This window comes from Erythrolamprus reginae, chromosome 6 (assembly GCF_031021105.1).
Source record: "Erythrolamprus reginae isolate rEryReg1 chromosome 6, rEryReg1.hap1, whole genome shotgun sequence".
Taxonomy (NCBI): domain Eukaryota; kingdom Metazoa; phylum Chordata; class Lepidosauria; order Squamata; family Dipsadidae; genus Erythrolamprus; species Erythrolamprus reginae.
The window spans coordinates 82,516,098-82,536,965 of record NC_091955.1 but is presented as its reverse complement, the minus strand read 5'-3'; the positions used below and the strand labels follow the sequence as shown (position 1 = coordinate 82,536,965).

The 20,868-nt window shown below is 41.0% G+C and overlaps 1 protein-coding gene across 2 annotated transcripts in view; it reads right to left on the bottom strand.

Annotated features, from left to right (window-relative positions):
* Nucleotides 1-1,849: 1,849 nt before the first annotated feature.
* The window catches only part of CCDC77 (coiled-coil domain containing 77), a 29,519-nt gene continuing 10,500 nt past the window's right edge, over nt 1,850-20,868 (bottom strand). For both annotated transcript variants that reach the window (XM_070756461.1, XM_070756463.1), the window contains exons 5-12: nt 18,949-19,045; nt 17,952-18,036; nt 15,503-15,576; nt 10,460-10,608; nt 7,893-8,304; nt 5,707-5,832; nt 3,910-4,062; nt 1,850-2,890 (exon numbers count right to left, since the gene is read on the bottom strand). In XM_070756461.1, the coding sequence (XP_070612562.1) occupies nt 2,744-2,890; nt 3,910-4,062; nt 5,707-5,832; nt 7,893-8,304; nt 10,460-10,608; nt 15,503-15,576; nt 17,952-18,036; nt 18,949-19,045 (1,243 nt within the window). In that variant the 3' untranslated portion in view covers nt 1,850-2,743. The remainder of the gene's footprint in view (nt 2,891-3,909; nt 4,063-5,706; nt 5,833-7,892; nt 8,305-10,459; nt 10,609-15,502; nt 15,577-17,951; nt 18,037-18,948; nt 19,046-20,868) is intronic.

The following is a 20,868-nucleotide window of genomic DNA, read 5'->3' as shown; positions in this document are numbered from 1 at the left end:
CAGGTAGTCCTCGATTTAATGACCACAACTCAGTGGGTTCTAATTTACTGGCACTGCCACCATCATAAGTACCTGCCAGTTGCCAAGCATCTCCATGTTGACCACATCACCACGGGGATGCTGCAACTGTGATAAATATGAAAAACAAGCACGAGTCACATTTTTCAGTGCTGGAATGGTCACTAAACGAATGGTTGTGTATTAAGGACATTAATGTAATAAATCGTTCTTATTTTGATTTTATGGTAAGACACACTGTGATTTTTCCAGTATCCTGGAACTATCCTGAAAATACTGTACATCAGAGCAAAGCTTATACCTGTATTGGATTCTTACATGCTGTTTTTTATCACTGTTGTTAGCTGCCCCGAGTCTGCGGAGAGGGGTGACATACAAATCTAATAAATAATAATAAAATGTGCATGTGTGTACTAGCCAGCTGATTTTTGGCTCGCAGAGAGGCTCCAGGAGGGTGATTTGGCTTCCAGAGAGCCTTTGGGGGGGATGGGGGAGGGCATTTTTACCCTCCCCCAGATCTAGACGAGTCTTTGGAGTCTGGGGAGGGTGAAACACGAGCCTACTGGGCTCACCAGAAGTTGGGAAACAAGCAATTTCTGGCCTCCAGGTGAGGGAAGCTGTTTTCGCCCTCCCCAGGCATTGAATTATGGGTGTGGGCATTCACGCATGTGTCATAGCTTGCGTGCACACTCTTTTCTCACCCAAGGGAAAAAAGGTTCGCCATCACTATCCTAGGCCCTGCCAAACGACATTGCCTAGTTGACGGGACCTGGAGAAGGCCAACTCTGTGGGACCTAACTGGTTACAGGCAGGAGGCAGTCCCGTATGAAATCTGGTCTGATGCCATGTAGGGCTTTATAGGTCATAACCAACACTTTGAATTGCGTCTTACCCTTTTCATCTGGAAAGGGGTTTGGACTGGAGGCGGATCCATAATACAAGGTTAAGAATAGAAAGCAATTATGAAGTGGGAAGATATTTGTATAATTTAATTTATTAGCCGGGGTGGTGCAGCAGGTAGAGTGCTGAACTGCAGGCCACTGAAGATCTGTAGGTCAGTGGTTCAAATCTCATCACTGGCTCAAGGTTGACTCAGCCTTCCATCCTTCCGAGGTGGATAAAATGAGGACCCGGATTGTGGGGGCAATATGCTAGCTCAGTTAAAAAAGTGCTATTGCTAACATGTTGTAAGCCGCCCTGAGTCTAAGGAGAAGGGCGGCATAAAAATCGAATAAATAAATAAATATTAGACTTCTATGCTGCCCAATCCCACTATGGGATTGTATCCCATAGTGGATACAATGGCAGAAATAGGGAGAAGTATAATGAATGCTGGTACAAAATAGATTTAGTTATTTGCCTTGTGCCTCAATTGCTTTGGCTTATTATTTTTTACTCTGATGATTAGAACAGCAGTATCAAACTTGTGATGTCACGAGACATATTGGGACTTTCTTCCTTCATTAAAATGGGGGTGGGCATGGCCAGCGCATGATGCATCTGGCCTGTGGGCAGTGAGTTTGACAGCCCTGCTCCAAAAGTTAAATGTTGTTATGCATTTATACCTGAACACAGAGAAAGCATAATTGGGAATGTTAAAGGTAGTTGTACCTTCAACGCAGTTAACAAAGTAGACCGACAGAATTATCTTATATTTGTATCCAAAGCTTTTTAAAATTGTATTCCAAAGCTTCTTTTCCTTGTCGAAATTAATATTAAATGTATATGTATTTATATTAAATGGCCTATTAGTAGCCTAAATGCAGGCTATTAGTTTATATCAAACCTTTGTAATTGATAATGATCAACCCCCCAAAATATCCATTATAGATAATGCTATAATGTAAGTTTTATTGTTCTACACCAGAGTTTAAACAATAGATGCATCATAATTCTTTGCTAGATTCAGAAAGATTTCTGCAAAACAAAAATTACACTCATGAAAACATAAGATGACCCATGCTAGAAAGCATCTGTGTTATAACTAAATCCTATACAAGTTTCAGTTCAATGGGTCTGACTCTTAGTGCACACTGCAACCCAACACACATACTTTATATCCTGGGTGATAGAGATTTTGAGATTAAGGCCCTGTCACTTATGAACAGAGTTCTTCTTGATCTATGCTTCTCCTTACATTAGGCTATAAATCTGTAGAGAACTCAGGAAAGCATTTATTCCAATAACTGGTTTCGATTTGAAAAATAGAATTATAATGGCCTTATGGCTCGCTGGAAGAGATTCTCTCATCTCTATAAATTGGTATCAACCCTTCTATACTGTCCAGTTTGAGCCATTTAGAAATTCCTTTCTTCTCTGTAATAAACTAAGATACAGAAGGTACACAGCCCAATTTACCGTTTCCTTGGAATCCCTGCATCGCATATCATTCTTAGCCAGTGAAAAATTCTTATACATCGCATCTCTTCTAGGCACTGGGAAAGAAATCACCAAATATCCCTGGCCTGGTTTTGTGTATAAATCAAACACCACAGAGATCAAATCTAAGTAATGCATCAAAAAGGGTAAAAGGAATTTCTTTTCAAGTCTCACACAAGTTTCAATTGTTTTCTTTTGTCCAGGAATGTAAAGTATATGTTACACTCAGTGAAGCTACACATTTGTAACAAAAAAGAAAAGAAAACCAAGAAACCTAAAAAAAAAAAAAGTTTTTTACAGCGGCTGGTCTTTATCAACAGCTCTCATTCTGACTGACATATCATTATCAATAATCTCGTAGGTCGTTCTCCAGCGCATAGATCTTTGATTTTAAGCTTTTAAGTTCTCCTTGCAGCTTTTTGGTTCTCTTATTCCCTAGGCGAACTTCGCGTAGAATTGCAATATCTTGGTCAGGTCCCACGTTCGTTACCACCTGGAAAGAGAAAACAATTTCAAAGAAAAAAGTGTTTTGGAAAAGGAATTATAGAAAGTTTTGAGTAGATTTTATTCACCGATTGGCTGAAAGGACATACAGTGATATCTCATCTTACAAACGCCTCACCATACAAACTTTTCGAGATACAAACCCAGAGTTTAAGATTTTTTTTGCCTCTTGTTACAAACTATTTTCACCTTACAAACCCACCGCCACCACTGGGATGCCATGTCTCCGGACTTCAGTTGCCAGCGAAGCACCCGTTTTTGCGCTGCTGGGATTCCCCTGAGGCTCCCCTCCATGGGAAACCCCACCTCCGGACTTCCGTGTTTTTGTGATGCTGCAGGGGAATCCCAGTAGCGCAAAAACAGGTGCTTCGCTGGCAACGGAAGTCCAGAGGTGGGGTTTCCCAGTGAGGGAAGCCTCAGTGAAATCGCAGCATCGCAAAAACACAGAGGTCTGGAGGTGGGGTTTCGAGAACTTCAGTGTTTTTGCAATGCTGCAATTTCACTGATGCTCCCTTCGCTGGGAAACCCCACCTCTGGACTTCCGTTGCAGCAAAGTGCTCATTTTTGCAATGCTGGGATTCCCCTGCAGCATCGCAAAAACACAGAAGTTCGGAGGTGGGGTTTCCCATGGAGGGGAGCCTCAGGGGAATCCCAGCAGTGCAAAAACGGGCACTTCGGCTGGCAAAAGGGGTGAATTTTGGGCTTGCATGCATTAATCACTTTTCCATTGATTCCTATGGGAAACATTGTTTCACCTTACAAACTTTTCACCTTAAGAACCTCGTCCCGGAACCAATTAAGTTTGTAAGACAAGGTATCACTGTATATGGTTGCCCATCTCAAATACAGTAATATTGGGCGGCTCACAAAAACAGCAGTAAAAACATAACCAAAAATAATGGAATTACCATCCAAAGGTAGATTCTGCTAATTTTGTTTCTGAACTTTGGAAATTCGGTCTCAATGCATTATTTCAGAGGAATTGGTTGTTATTTTAACCTCTACTACCTTGAAAAGCTGCTTCTCCACATTCTGCAGCTTTTGCTGGAATTGTTTGATGTCGTTTTTAAACCCTTCCACTTCCATGGCACGCCTTTTTTCCAGGGCCTCGTAGCGCCGGGTCATTAGCTGTAGACGCTTCCCCATCTTTTCTGACCGTTGCTACAAACATGGAAGCAAGACATTAAGAGTACTGTATAGTGTGATCATCAGATATTGGTCAGCTTTCCTCACAGCAAGATAGAGGAAGGAGCGACCATACTTAAATCAAAGTTATAAAGCATGGGACTAGAATACCTCCGAGAGGACCTTCTGCCGCATGAATTCCAGCCCTATCTGGCCCGGGACTCACTGCTCACAGTCACTCATGCCCTCATCACCTCGAGGTTTGACTACTGTAATGCTCTCTACATGGGGCTACCTTTGAAAAGTGTTCGGAAACTTCAGATCGTGCAGAATGCAGCTGCGAGAGCAGTCATGGGCTTCCCTAGGTATGCCCATGTCACACCAACACTCCGCAGTCTGCATTGGTTGCCGATCAATTTCCGGTCACAATTCAAAGTGTTGGTTATGACCTTTAAAGCCCTTCATGGCATTGGACCAGAATATCTCCGAGACCGCCTTCTGCCGCACGAATCCCAGCGACCGATTAGGTCCCACAGAGTCGGCCTTCTCCGGGTCCCGTCAACTAAACAATGTTGGTTGGCGGGCCCCAGGGGAAGAGCCTTCTCTGTGGTGGCCCCGACTCTCTGGAACCAACTCCCCCCAGAGATTAGAACTGCCCCTACTCTCCTTACCTTTCGTAAGCTCCTTAAAACCCACCTTTGTCGTCAGGCATGGGGGAACTGAGACATCTCCCCTGGGCATATACAATTTATGCATGGTATGTTTGTATGTATGTTTGCTTAGTAAATGGTTTTTTAAAAAATATTTTAAGCTATAATTTAGATTTGTCATGAATTGTTTTATTTTGTTGTGAGCCGCCCCGAGTCTGCGGAGAGGGGCGGCATACAAATCTAAATAATAAATAAATAAATAAATAATAAACCAGTCAGGTCCCACAGAGTCGGCCTTCTCCAGATTACGTCAACTAGAAAATGTCACTTGGCGGGGCCTAGGGAAAGAGCCTTCTCTGTGGGGGCCCCGGCCCTCTGGAGTCAACTCCCCCTGGAGCCATTAGATCTTTGCCCCCTGGCCAATGAATGTGTTGAGAGAATTTTTAGTGAATGGAATGATTGTTTTTAGGCTTTTGGGTTTTTAAAAAAGATTTTTAATTAATTAATTGGATTTAAGATTTTGTATACATCGTTCCCTCGATTTTCGCGGGGGATGCGTCCCGAGACCGCCCGCGAAAGTCGAATTTCTGCGAAGTAGAGATGCGGAAGTAAATACACTATTTTTGGCTATGAACGGTATCACAAGCCTTCCCTTAACACTTTGAACCCCTAAATTGCAATTTCCCATTCCCTTAGCAACTATTTAGATTATTACTCACCATGTTTATTTATTAAAATTTATTAAAAAAACTATTTATTAAAGGCAGCTGAAAGTTTGGCGATGACATATGATGTCATCAGGCGCGAAAAACCGTGGTATAGGGACAAAACCCGTGAAGTATTTTTTAATTAATATTTTTGAAAAACCGTGGTATAGACTTTTTGCGAAGTTCGAACCCGCGAAAATCAAGGGAAAACTGTACTGTATATTGTATGTTGTGAGCTGCCCTGAGTCCTCAGAGAGGAGAGGCATAGAAATCCAATCAATCAATCAATCAAGTTGCCCTCAAGAACAGCAAAAGCTACTTACCTTGAACATTTCTTGACCTAAATTTCCTTCCTCCCGAATCTTAGACAACTCCTCTTCCATTGAAACACACTGTTCTCGATACATGTTTGCTAACCTCTGTTCCTGGGTCAATTTTTCTCTTAATCCCTGAAGGTGGGAATATATTAAAAAAAAATCCTTATTTGAGCAACCTAAGCAACTGGAAGAAAGGATAGAAATGGTAACATCAATAAATAATTAAGATAAAACAGTGACTGGCAAGAAACTTTTATGACATCGTTTCAATGCACCACAGCATCACAGTGTCGGAAGTTGTATGGTAGTGATGGCGAAACTTTTTTTCCTCGGGTACTGAAAGCGCATGTTTGCATGTGCGAGTGCTCACACCCACAATTCAATGCCTGGGGATGGCAAAAATGGCCCCCCTTGCCACCTCTGGAGGCCTAAAACAGTAAATTCCCCAATTTCTGGTGGGTCCAGTAGTTTTTGCCCTCCCTCATTCCCCCGGAGACTCTCTGGAAGCCAAAAATGTCCTCCCAGAGCCTCTGTGCGAGTCAAAAATTAGCTGGCCGGCACCCACATGCGCATTGGAGCTGAGCTAGGGTAACGGCTTGCATGTCAGCAGATATGACACCGTGTGCCACCTGTGGCACCCGTGCCATAGGTTTGCCATCACTGTTGTATGGTAAAGGTAATCCTTGACTAATGACCACAATTGAGCCACAATTTCCGCTGCTAAATGAGACATTTGTTAACAACCATTCTTGTCATAGTTCTTAAGTGAACCTTAGAAACATAGAAACATAGAAGATTGACGGCAGAAAAAGACCTCATGATCCATCTAGTCTGCCCTTATACTATTTCCTGTATTTTATCTTACACTGGATATATGTTTATCCCAGGCATGTTTAAATTCAGTTACTGTGGATTTACCAACCACGTCTTCTGGAAGTTTGTTCCAAGGATCTACTACTCTTTCAGTAAAATAATATTTTCTCATGTTGCTTTTGATCTTTCCCCCAACTAACCTCAGATTGTGTCCCCTTGTTCTTGTGTTCACTTTCCTATTAAAAACACTTCCCTCCTGAACCTTATTTAACCCTTTAACATATTTAAATATTTCGATCATGTCCCCCCTTTTCCTTCTGTCCTCCAGACTATACAGATTGAGTTCATTAAGTCTTTCCTGATATGTTTTATGCTTAAGACCTTCTACCATTCTTGTACCCCGTCTTTGGACCTGTTCAATTTTGTCAATATTGTTTTGTAGGTGAGGTCTCCAGAACTGAACACAGTATTCCAAATGTGGTCTCACCAGCTCTCTGTATAGCGGGATCACAATCTCCCTTTTCCTGCTTGTTATACCTCTAGCTATGCAGCCAAGCATCCTACTTGCTTTTCCTACCGCCCGACCACACTGCTCACCCATTTTGAGACTGTCAGAAATCACTACCCCTAAATCCTTCTCTTTTGAAGTTTTTGCTCACACAGAACTGCCAATACAATAGTTAGATTGAGGATTCCTTTTCCTCAAGTGCATTATTTTACATTTGGAAACATTAAACTGCAGTTTCCATTGCTTTGACCATTTATCTAGTAAAGCTAAATCATTTACCATATTACAGACGCCTCCAGGAATATCAACCCTATTGCACACTTTAGAGTCATCGGCAAAAACCTTCCCTACCAAACCTTCCCCTATGTCACTCACAAACATATTAAAAAGAACAGGACCCAGAACAGACCCTTGTGGCACACCGCTTGTAACCTATCTCTGCTCAGAATACTCGCCATTAACAATAACTCTCTGATGTCTACGCTTTCAGCCAGCTTGAAATCCACTGAACTATCCAGGGATGAAGTCCAATCTTCACTAATTTATCTATCAGCATTGTGGTGGTTAAGTTAGCAATACGGCTGTTGAGTGAATCTGCCCTGTTGAATGGGCTTTACTTGTCAGATAGTCACAAAAGGGGACCACTTGATCCAGGGACATTGCAACCGCCATGAATATGAACCAACAGCCAAACAGCTGAATTTTGATCCTGTGACATTGGTTAAGTGTGAAAAACTGTCACAAGTCATTATTTTCAGAGCCGTTGTAACTTTGAACGATCACTAAATGAACTGTTGTTAAATCAAGGGTTACCTGTTTTATATCTAATCTACAGAATCAACCTGGTGCTGTACAACATAGCAGCTGTTACCTTAATCTCTGCTCCATATACTTTGTGAATGGTCTGCTCTGCTTGAAAAACACATCTCACAACTTTTGGTTTTCTTTTCTTGAAAACTTCTACCTTCCCACCGGGAGATGATCTCTTGGTGAAACTTTGCTGGTGAGGACTACTCCTCCATTCCTCCAGGCTAGCATCCTGCTTCTCTGGGCTAGCAACCTGCCAGCTTTGACAACTTTCGTAACTCTGATTGATGTGATCGTAGACTGGACTACCATCCTTATAAACCCTGCTCGGCTTGTATGCACATTTACATTGATCCATCTTCCTCAGCAGAGTGTCCTTCTCTGCCATCCAGGATTTTTCATTTGCTCGTGCGTCAAACTTCATCTGCAGAAAATCTTTGGTACTGCCGTATAGCAAGTTTTGAGTTTTATGGTATCTGCGGAGAGGCAGATTACAAGAAATTAGTAACCAAGTTATACTTTACTCATAGAAACATGGAAACATAGAAGTCTGACGGCAGAAAAAGATCTCATAGTCCATCTAGTCTGCCCTTATACTATTTTCCGTATTTTATCTTAGGATGGATTTATGTTTATCCCAGGCATGTTTAAATTCAGTTACTGTGGATTTATCTACCACGTCTGCTGGAAGTTTGTTCCAAGGATCTACTACTCTTTCAGTAAAATAATATTTTCTCATGTTGCTTTTGATCTTTCCCCCAACTAACTTCAGATTGTGTCCCCTTGTTCTTGTGTTCACTTTCCTATTAAAAACACTTCCCTCCTGAACCTTATTTAACCCTTTAACATATTTAAATGTTTCAATCATGTCCCCCCTTTTCCTTCTGTCCTCCAGACTGTACAGATTGAGTTCATTAAGTCTTTCCTGATACGTTTTATGCTTAAGACCTTCCACCAGTCTTGTAGCCCGTCCTTGGACCCGTTCAATTTTGTCAATATCTTTTTGTAGGTGAGTTCTCCAGAACTGAACACAGTATTCCAAATGTGGTCTCACCAGCACTCTATATAAGGGGATCACAATCTCCCTCTTCCTGCTTGTTATACCTCTAGCTATACTCCACTACGAGGATGAATCAGGACGTGGAACAGGAAGCGACAGCTGCAGTATATTGGCGTCTCCTAAGTTTATGACTGCATGGCTGCTTTGTCACCATGTGTATTCTGGATTGGAGTCTACCTGGATCTGCATTCTAACCCAAATTGGATCAGTCATCTAAGACTCTCTATCCCAGTGATGGCGAACCTTTTTTTCCACAGGTGCCAAAAGAGCATGTGTGCACACTATCATGCATGCCCGAGTGCCCACACCCATAATTCAATGCCTGGGGAGAACAAAAAACAGCTCCTCCCCAACTCGGAAGCCCTCTGGAGGCCGGAAACGGCCTGTTTCCCAACTTCAGGTGGGCCCAGTAGGCTCGTTTTGCCCTCCCCAGACTCCAAAGGCTTCCCTGGAGCTAGTGGAGGGTAAAACAGCCTCCTCCATCTTCCTGGATGCTCTCTGGAAGTCAAAAACGTCCTCCCAGAGCCTCTGTGTGGGCCAAAAATCAGCTGGCTGGCACACACATGCACATTGGAGCTGAGCTAGGGCAATGGCTCGTGTGCTAGCAGATATGGCTCCGCGTGTCACCCGTGCCATAGGTTCACCATCACTGGTCTATCCCGATTTGCAGTTCTCCAAGATTGCTAGATAAAGATTTAACACAGAACCAATATCATTTTAGTCATTGAATTTATCTGTTTATTGATTTTATTTCTATGCTGCCCTTCTCCTGAGACTCAGGGCGGCTCACAACATGTGAATTTGCAACTAATTATTCATGTGACAGCTAGGCTCAATTACAATATGATGGACTCTTTCCCAAGTAATAACATTGTTAGTACAGCGTACATGATTGTTAGGGATTGCCATTGCAAACTGCATATTGTAAACTGTACCAAACTTGTACTTAAAGAGTTAATGTGCACTTAAAGGGTTAACTTGTACTTGAAGAGTTAATATTCAAGGCTGTTTTGTCACTTCCTCATTGAAGCTATAAAAGCTCATTATTTTGCTTGGTCCTTTCCTTTCCTTTCCTTTTGGCCTGAGACGGGGGAGTTGTGCTTGTATTAGCTTCGTGCTTTATCTATATTGTGGTTAAGCTTCGTGCTTGTATAACTTTGTGCTTTTATATTGTGTTTTGCTTTGTGCTAATCTTGTAATTGCACAGTGCGTATTATTCTGTATTTGCTTTGTGCTTATTCTGGACTGTTTATATTTTATTTATATGTAGATAATACTTATTTAACTAAGTCTGTGTCTTGGCTTTATCATACATCCACGCTCTGTTAAAATTCTCTGCTTGGTATTGTCGATGGTTTCATAGCATAGCTAACCGAGACAAGCCAACAAACATTATCTAGAATTAATTACTTACAAAACAACCTATCCCACACACACTGTAGCAGAGGTTCAAATCGGAAAGATCAGAATTTAAAAAGGATATTTTGCCCTGGGCAGAATAAAATGCTTTTACAACCACCCAACGTATCATTCCTTTTGGTACGTGATCTCATTTTTTCTTTTGTACGTACTTTTCAATAATGTCCTTGATCTTTTCCTCATCCCTCTGATGCTGCACCTGAACTTCTTCGATACGGATGCGCCGATCTTCCAGCAGTGCTTCAATCTGCTCCTTTGACAGCTTAGTCTGTTCTTCTAGTTGAGCCTGGAGAGCCTCCACCTGAATCCACAAAGAAGAAAAAAAATCTGAAGAATATGCTATAATTGCAAATAAAAGCTTTCCCCTTGCAGGTTTTAAGCAGTTTGATGTAGTGACTTAAGGTGTCACATAGAAACATAGAAGACTGACGGCAGAAAAAGACCTCATGGTCCATCTAGTCTGCCCTTATACTATTTCCTGTATTTTATCTTAGGATGGATCTATGTTATTCCCAGGCATGTTTCAATTCAGTTACTGTGGATTTACCAACCACGTCTGCTGGAAGTTTGTTCCAAGCATCTACTACTCTATGCCATATGCGTACATACATATTACACACAGGCACACAAAAATATACATGATCATTCTACAGTGATGGGCTACCAAAATTTTTACTACCACGCTGTAGCCGTGGCTCATGCATTTTGTTTCAAAATCTTTCAGTGCAAATTCAACATCAAATTCAACAGTTTCAACATCTTTCAATGCACGAATCCCAGCGACCGCTTAGGTCCCAGAGAGTTGACCTTCTCTGGGTCCCGTTGACTAAGCAATGTCGTTTGGCGGGACCCAGGGGAAAAGCCTTCTCTGTGGCGGCCCCGACCCTCTGGAACCAACTCCCCCCAGATATCAGAGTTGCCCCCACCCTCCTTGCCTTTTGTAAGCTCCTTAAAACCCACCTCTGTCATCAGGCATGGGGGAACTGAGATATTCCCTTCCCCCTAGGCTTATAAAATGTATGCATGGTATGTCTGTATGTGTTGGATTAGAACAGGGGTTTCAAACTCAAAGCCCGCAAGCTGGATCAGGACCGTGGGGTGCGTAGATCTGGCCCTCAGGGCTGACCTGGGAACAGTGGAAGACTGGACCACTGTGCCTCTGCTGGTGAAAAAAGGAGCTTGGGAGAGCCACGCACAGCCCTCCTGAGTTCCATTTTCACTGGCAGAGTGCTCAGGCCACCACAGGCGCTCCCGACACGAGTGATGTCGAGCTGGCCACTCCCACTATGGCCACACCCACCACAGCCCCAAGAGGTCAAACACAACAGTAGTGTGGCCCTTAATGAAATCGAGTTTGACATTCCGGGTCTAGAAGAAAGGAAAGTTCCAGTTCTACTCCTCCTATAGTTTTTGTTTTATGTATGGTTTGGATGCAATTTTTTTTATTTTTTATTTATTTTGTCCAATACACAATGAGGGTTTTAGTGGGTATGTATAAACATTTGATACGTATGTATGTATGTATGTATGTATGTATGTATGTAGATTGTTCTGAGTTCGGGTTTTGCCCCGTGTAATATTACACATAGTAAAATACATGAAGGTTATATTCCTATTATATAGTAAAATATATATAAGAAAGAATAGAAAAGAAGATATAGTAATAGAACATATCAATGAAAGAATAGAAGAAGAGATATAGGAATAGAAGAAAGGAATAGGAGATATAGAAGAGCAATAGGACAGAGGACGGAAGGCACTGTAGTGCCCCTTACTGACCTCTTAGGAATCTGGATAGGTCAACCGTAGATAATCTAAGGGTAAAGTGTTGTGGGTTTGGGGATGACACTATGGAGTCCAGTAATGAGTTCAACGCTTCGACAACTCGGTTACTGAAGTCATATTTTTTTACAGTCAAGTTTGGAGCGGTTAATATTAAGTTTAAATCTGTTGTGTGCTCTTGTGTTGTTGTGGTTGAAGCTGAAGTAGTCGCCGACAGGCAGGACATTGCAGCATATGATCTTGTGGGCAATACTTAGATCTTGTTTAATAAGGCGTCTTAGTTCTAAACTTTCTAGACCTAGGATTGATAGTCTGCTTTCTTAGGGTATTCTGTTTCGAGTGGAGGAGTGAAGGCCTCTTCTGGTGAAGTATCTATGGACATTTTCAAGGGTGTTGATGTCTGAGATGCGATATGGGTTCCAAATGGATGAGCTGTATTCGAGGATGGGTCTGGCAAAAGTTTTGTAAGCTCTGGTAAGTAGTGCGAGATTGCCAGAGCAGAATCTACGTAGGATTAGGTTTACAACTCTTGAAGCCTTCTTGGCTATGTTGTTGCAGTGGGCTTTGACACTTAAATCTTTTGTTGTTAGTATAGTCTTTAACCGAGTGGGGATTATCTGTGATAATTTGATTATTCAGTTCGTATTTGGAGATGTATGATTGTTTTTTATATTAAGGGTTTTAAACTGCTTTTACTATTGGATTTGTACTGTTTAATTGTTGTGCGCCGCTCCGAGTCTCTGGAGAGGGGCGGCATACAAATCTAATAAATAATAATTAAATAATAATAATAATAGATGTAGAAGATGGCTCTCCAAGTCCAACCCACTGCTATTGGAAAGATTATGAGGAGGGAGCAGTATGCATTCTTTTTTTAAAAAAAGAAAAACATCAGTTGTTTTTTCTAACCATTGAATGTCAAAGATAAAATGATTAATGTCATCTGCCATCGATCACTTGCTCTTTCTTTGGACCATACATTCCCAGAGTTGCTCCCCTTTCTCCCAACTGTACTCCCTTCACCTGTCTCAATAGTTGCATAGCCACACCTCTTTGAACAGGAATAAGGGCAAAATGTAGTTTACAGCAGACAACTCACTCTTGTAATAAAGATTGCAAACCTGTTAGGTTACATTGTACTTAGGAGCCCAGCCCAGAAGAGAAGTAGGGTCCCTTTCAAAACCCCTTCGAGGTTTGTGACCACGTAGTAACGTTAGGGAATAAAATGATGTTAAGGTGAACTCTGGGTGACTTGATCGAATAGCTCAGTAGGGCATAAGAGTGTGGGAACATACATCTGCATAGCTAAATTATGATGAAACAGTTACACATTACCAGAAAGAGAACTGGATAGAAATGACTCCTGAGTCATCAATTCTTCTTCCTTTCATCAGTCAAAGGAAAAAGTCAGAACTCTTGGGGCTATTAACTTGTCAGACTTCTCTTGATGGATACCAAATCTGGAAGTTTTCCCAGTGAGCCATTCAAGGCTGCAGATCTCTTAAACTTCCAACTGCAAAACCAAGACAGTATCCCAGCCGCAGTTGAGTTTAATATACAGTGATACCTTGTCTTACAAACTTAATTGGTTTGGGACGAGGTTCTTAAGGTGAAAAGTTTGTAAGACGAAACAATGTTTTCCATAGGAATCAATGGAAAAGCGATTAATGCGTGCAAGCCCAAAATTCACCCCCTTTGCCAGCCAAAGTGCCCGTTTTTGCACTGCTGGGATTCCCCTGAGGCTCCCCTCCATGGGAAACCCCCTCTGGACTTCTGTGTTTTTGCGATGCTGCAGGGGAATCCCAGCAGGGGAATCCCAGCATCACAATAAATGAGTGCTTCGCTGGCAATGGAAGTCCAGAGGTGGGGTTTCCCATGGAAGGGAGCCTCAGGGGAATCCCAGCAGCGCAAAAACGGTTCCTTCGCTGGCAATGGAAGTCCGGAAGTGGGGCATCCCAGCGGCGGCGGTGGGTTTGTAAGGTGAAAATAGTTTGTAAGAAGAGGCAAAAAAATCTTAAACCCCGGGTTTGTATCTCGAAAAGTTTGTATGACGAGGCGTTTGTAAGACGAGGCATCACTGTACAGTATATGTTCTATTAACACAGTGTTTCCCAACCTTGGCAACTTGAAGATATTTGGACTTCAACTCCCAGAATTCCCCAGCCAGCATTTGCTGGCTGGGGAATTCTGGGAGTTGAAGTCCAAATATCTTCAAGTTGCCAAGGTTGGGAAACACTGTATTAACAGATCTACATCCAATTCTTGTGCCATTCCCCCACCCCATCCCGGTCACATTTTGTCATGTTCACTGCATGCTTTTTGAGTGGGAAGAATGGTTGCTAATGGTTCCATTGGGGTGAACAGCTAAGTCTAATTTCAGCTTGTTCTGCTTCTATCCTTGACAACATTGTCTATAGCGTGACCTCTTTTGCAATCTGTTGCCCATGCCTGAACTAAAGCAGCAAAGTCAACCCAGGTGCCTGAGAAAACGGTCCTTTCTTAATGCTCCTTTCAGAGAGGCTCTATCACTCGCTCCCCCCCCCCTTTCCTCAGGGGAGACACACCTGAAATGGAATAGATCAATGCCCTTAGTAACAGATCCGTCTACAATAGATTCAACTTATACACCAAAAAATGATGGATTATAGGAAAGATTGGTATCCATTGCTAAAACCTGCCTAGATGAAAATGTCCTTCATTCGGTTCTGGGGTGCAGACAAGACTCCAATGTAGAGTGGTGGAATGTCAGTAGTGCATAACCATGAAATATCCCCATGTTTATCCCAGATTATCTCAGGGACCGCCTTCTGCTACACGAATCCCAGCGACCAGTTAGGTCCCACAGAGTGGTTCTTCTCCGGGTCCCGTCAACTAAACAAAGTAGCTTGGCGGGACCCAGGGGAAGAGCCTTCTCTGTGGCGGCCCCGGCCCTCTGGAACTAACTCCCCCCCAGAGATTAGAATTGCCCCCACCCTCCTTGCCTTTCGTAAGCTGCTTAAAACCCACCTCTGCCGCCAGGCATGGGGGAATTGAGATACTCTTTCCCCCTAGGCCTTTACAATTTTATGCATGGTATGTCTGTATGTATGTTTGGTTTTTATAACAATGGGTTTTTAACTGTTTTTAGTATTGGATTATTATTATATGGTGTTTTATTATTGCTGTTAGCCGCCCCGAGTCTCCAGAGAGGGGCAGCATACAAATCCAATAAATAAATAAATAAATAAATAAATAAATAAATAAATAAATGTTCATTATCATATACACATTCTTTCACACCTTATTAGAACAACTGATCTTGAATCTGATTTGATGAACTTATTAGAAGAACTGATCTTGAGTTGGATTTGATAAACTGAAATCTAGACCAGAGTGGTCATTCTACAGTTTTTTCATCTAATCATAACAATTACCTGCAGTAGGAGTGTTTGGTTGTCTTTTTGGTATCTATTTGCACTTTCAGACTTCGGTTCTTTTTTCTTAAAATCTACAAAGAAAATAAGTGGCAAGATGTTATCCTATTCATTTTATTAATCTGAGAGGGGTTTTTTGAGGTAATGTTTTAAGGCCACAATAGATAACAGAATGGAACCATGCCCTTACTATGAACAAAAAGGGGTAGTAATACCGGTAGTACTTTAGATAGCAAAGGAGAAGAACTGCTATTTAGAGTTTGTCTCGTTCTGACTGGTGGTTAGATTTTCCCCTGTTGGTGTTCTGCCTATCTGAGAGATTCTTAAAATAACTGAGGAAAAATTTAGGTTTTAGTTTCTTTTAAAAAATCAATATAACCAATTCACTGAATTAACCATAACACTTAAGCAGTGGAATATCTTACCCTCAGAAGTTGTAAACACTTTATTCACTGGAGGTTTTTAAGAAAAGACTGGACAGCCACCGGTCGGAAATAGTATGGGGTCTCCTGTTGAGCAGGAAGGTTGGACTAGAGCAGTGTTTTTCAACCAGTGTGCCGCGGCACACTAGTGTGCCGTGAGACATGGTCAGATGTGCCGCGAAGCTCAGAGAGAGAAAGAAAATGAGAGAGAAAGAAAGAGAGAGAGAGAGAAAAAGCAAGAGAGAGAGAAAGCAAGAGAGAGAAAGAGCAAGAGAGAGAGAAAGCAAGCAAGAGAGAGAGAGAAAGAAAACAGAGAGAAAGAAAGAGAGAGAGAGAGAAATAAAGCAAGAGAGAGAGAGAGAAAGCAAGAGAGGGAAAAAGAAAGAGAATGAGAGAGAGAGAAAGAAAGGAAGAGAGAGAGAAAGAGAACAAGAGAGAAAGAGAGAGAAAGAAAGAAAGAAACAGAGAGAGAGAAAGAGAGGGAGGGAAGGTGGGAGAGAGAAAGACATAGAGGGAGGTAGGGAGGGAGAGAGAAAGAACAAAAAAGAGGAAGGAAGGAAGAGAGAAAGAGGGAAGGAGAGAGAGAAAAAAAGAGAAAGAGAGAGAAAGAGGGAGGGAGGGAGAAATAGAGCGAAAGGGAGGAAGAGAGAGATAATTTTTTTGTCCAAACTTTTTTTAGCCGCCCCCCCATCCACACTCAATGTGCCCCATGGTTTTGTAAATGTAAAAAATGTGCCGCGGCTCAAAAAAGGTTGAAAATCACTGGACTAGAGGACCTCCAAGGTCTCTTACATCTCTATTCTGATTGTAATTAGTTTGAGATTATTTGGGGGGGAAAGCCCACATAATTCTGTGCAATGGAAATTATCAGGAAAATCATTGGGAGGGAATGTTTTCTCTCTCTATGGTTGTTCCAAATCTTAAGCCTTCTCTAGTGAAAGGAGAAACCCAGTTTTTAGGAAAGGAGAGGAAAGACTTCAGCTCAAATCATTTAGGAAAAATTATTTGGACTGGGACTCACTGCTCACAGTCACTCATGCCCTCATCACCTCGAGGCTCGAGTACTGTAACGCTCTCTACATGGGGCTTCCTTTGAAAAGTGTTCGGAAACTTCAGATCGTGCAGAATGCAGCGGCGAGAGCTATCATGGGCTTCCCTAAATATGCCCATGTCACACCAACACTCCGCAGTCTGCACTGGCTGCCGATCGGTTTCTGGTCACAATTCAAAGTGTTGGTTATGACCTATAAAGCCCTTCATGGCATCGGACCAGTATATCTCTGGGACCATCTTCTGCCGCATGAATCCCAGTGACCAGTTAGGTCCCACAGAGTTGGCCTTCTCCGGGTCCCGTCGACTAAACAATGTTGTTTGGTGGGACCCAGGGGAAGAGCCTTCTCTGTGGTGGCCCCGACCCTCTGGAACCAACTCCCCCCAGACATCAGAGTTGCCCCCACCCTCCTTGCCTTTCGTAAGCTCCTTAAAACCCACCTCAGACATGGGGGAACTGAGATATTTCCTTCCCCATGGGCTTATAAAATGTATGCATGGTATGTCTGTATGTATGATTGGTTTCTTAAATTGGGGTTTTTTACATTACTTTTAATATTAGATTTGTTCATATTGTCTTTTTACTGTTGTTAGCCGCCCCGAGTCTGCGGAGAGGGGCGGCATACAAATCTAATAAATAAATAAATAAATAAATAAATAAAGTACAACTTCCAAATTTATAAGCACCATCAGCCGCCCGGAGTCTGCGGAGAGGGGTGGCATACAAATCTAATGAATGAATGAATGAATGAATGAATAAATAAATATATATTAAAAAATTGGGAGTTGTACTTTAATTTTTCCTAAATGATTTGATTGCACCATCTTGAGAGTTGTGGCAACACATACACTGGATACCCCAAAGGAGAAGGCTGAATATTCAAGTCCAATAGAATCAGATCTTTTCTATAAAACACTCTGGTATCGGAATGTTATCTCTAATATTTACTCCAAATCATTTTAATTTTTCCACTGACCTAATACTGAAGTGTATTTGCCAGATTTCACTTGGCAATCTTTTTTAATAATTCCAGGTAGAGCATCTATATCATCTAAAGTGACCTACAATTACAAAAAAAAAACATTGCTCATTTTTAAAATTCTATCAAAGTATTTCATATACATATTAGATACAATAATTATAATAAATAATAAAATATATAGATAGCAATGATGTTGTGGTTCAGTTTCAACTATTAATGTTATGCTTGTTTCTTAATATATCTTCATACATTTCCCTACCTCTTTTACCAAAATGTACAAATTAACCTACTTGCTCTAATTAATTTTCCCCATTAATTACAACTACCCTGGTCTTTTATAATTTAATTTTCCAATTGATGTTGATGTGTTAAATAATCTAATATTTACTGCAAATCCTTCAGTCTCAACTAACAAGAAGGCATAATCTGGAGTGATAGAACATTCATGTTTCCAACTGATAAAAGTCTAAAATCACTATAAGTACTCTTACACATTTTTATTTATGTATTAATACATTAAACCATGGGGGACATCACACAACTTTGCTTTACACTGTTTAATGTCAAGCTATTACCTATGCAGCCTGTTTTCTCTTGGATGTTTTATTTCCTTCATGCACCCAATTTTAAAGCTTTCACCAACCAATCTACAACTTCACATTTGTGTAAAACACTCCATGCCTATTCACTTTAGCATGGGAAAAAAATTCCCAGGAAATTTGAGAGTGGCACGAAGGCCTGGCCAGTTTCCTGCCATTCCCCCTTTAATATCCTGCTCTTTCTCTGAGACCTAAAAGGTACTTTACACTCCAAAAATATATTGCAGTTCCTTGAATATATTTTGCTGCCTTTTAAAACACACGTAGTTGCAGCTACATTTTATACAATTATTTAAATATTTTTAAATAATCCATAAACATTAATGTAAATAATGTATTTTATAAAATAAAATAAATGCAGTAAAATATCTAGGTTAATTGATGGTCCTTACCTTACTTGGGGGTTCTTGGTGAAAATAGGTAATTTCACCGTTATCTGTTCCTAATAAAGCCAAAAGATGTTGAATCTTCTTTCTGTCCTCCAATTCCCTGTACATTGAAAATAAAGAAATTTATTTCTATTCTAAATGCTTAGCAAATTTATTTTACATATTCTAGAAGTTCTTTCTTGTAGAATCTAACCACTTAAGTCTTCACAAAATGTTTATGGCAAACTAATGGTTGGAAACACTATGCTTTAAATGTAATTTCTCTTTTGCTGAAGATATTATTTCTCTAAATATCTTCTATTTCAGAAAGAGTGAATAGAAATTACAATAGCATCTTATTACCAAGAATGTGAACCTGAATCTTTAGCCACCAGGAGGCAGTGTTAACAAACCATTTTATAAAATAAAGACTTAGAGACAGACTCTTAAATTATTTTGGGGGAAATACCTATGTGATGCTTTAGAACAGTGTTTCTCAACCAGTGTGCCGCGAGACATGGTCATGTGTGCCGCGAAGCTCAGAGAGAAAGAAAGCGAGAGAGAGAAAGAAAGAGAGACAGAAAGCAAGAGAGAAAGAGCAAGTGAGCGAGAGAAAGAAACCAAGAGAGAGAAAGAGAACAAGAGAAAGAGAGCAAGAGAGAGAAAGAAAGCAAGAGAGAGAGAGAGAGAGAGGGAGGGAAGGAGAGAGAGAGAAAGACATAGAGGTAGGTAGGGAGGGAGAGAGAAAGAGAGCAAAAAAGAAAGGAAGGAAGGAAGTGAAAGAAAGAGGGATGGAGAGAGAGAGAAAGAGGAAGGGAGAGAAAGAGGGAGGGAGAAAGAAATAGAGTGAAGGGGAGGAAGAGAGAGAGAGAGAGAATTTTTTTGTCTAATTTTTTTAGGGCCCCCCCCCCCCCCCCCGCTCAATGTGCCCCAAGGTTTCGTAAATGTAAAAAATGTGCCGCGGCTCAAAAAAGGTTGAAAATCACTGCTTTAGAAGAGGAAGTTCTATTTTAATGCTAAGACATGCATATAAGTAGAAATGTTGATGAATAGTCTATTAATTGAATAAAACCCATCTCCCTTACTCAATTGGATGTATTTATTTTTATTTTTAACATTTCTATCCAATGTTTCAATAGCAGAAAAATAGTATATTTGGGATCATACGTCCTACGTTCTTAAATCCTCAACTTATGACCACAATTGAGCCCCAAGTTTCTGTCGCTAAGTGAGATGTTTGCTAAGTGAGTTTTGCCTGATTTTACCACCTTTCTTGCCACTGCTGTTAAGTGAATCGCTGCAATTGATAAATTAGCAACCCAGTTGTTAAATGAATCTGGCTTCTGCATTGATTTTTTTCCCAGAAGGTTGCTAAATGGGATCACATGTCCTTGAAACACAGCAACGGTCATAAATAGGAACCATTTGCCAAGCATTTGAATTTTGATCACATGATCATGGGGAATGCTGCAAAAATTGTAACTATGAAAAACGTTCATAAAGTCACTTTTTTCAGTGCAGTTCTAACATCGAATGGTCACTAAATGAATTGTTGTAGGTCCAGGACTATCTGTACTGTAGTTCAAATTGTATTACAGTGAGAAAAGAGAAGCTTCATTTGCAGTTTTTCTCAAGAAAACAGCAAAGGAATGAAAGGTTTTGTAAGTTCATTCTATCACTGACAGTCTGTATCTTTGACACAGAACTTTCTCCCTAAAAGAAGCAAGTACCAGTTATATTCCTAAGTCATAAAATAAAAAGGTAAGGAAGAAGCACATTTCATTTGCCTTCCATTCACATACATCTTATTTTTGCACATGTGCAAAATTCCAATATACAGTGATACCTTGTCTTACAAACTTAATTGGTTCCGGGACGAGGTTCTTAGGGTGAAAAGTTTGTAAGACGAAACAATGTTTCCCATAGGAATCAATGGAAAAGTGA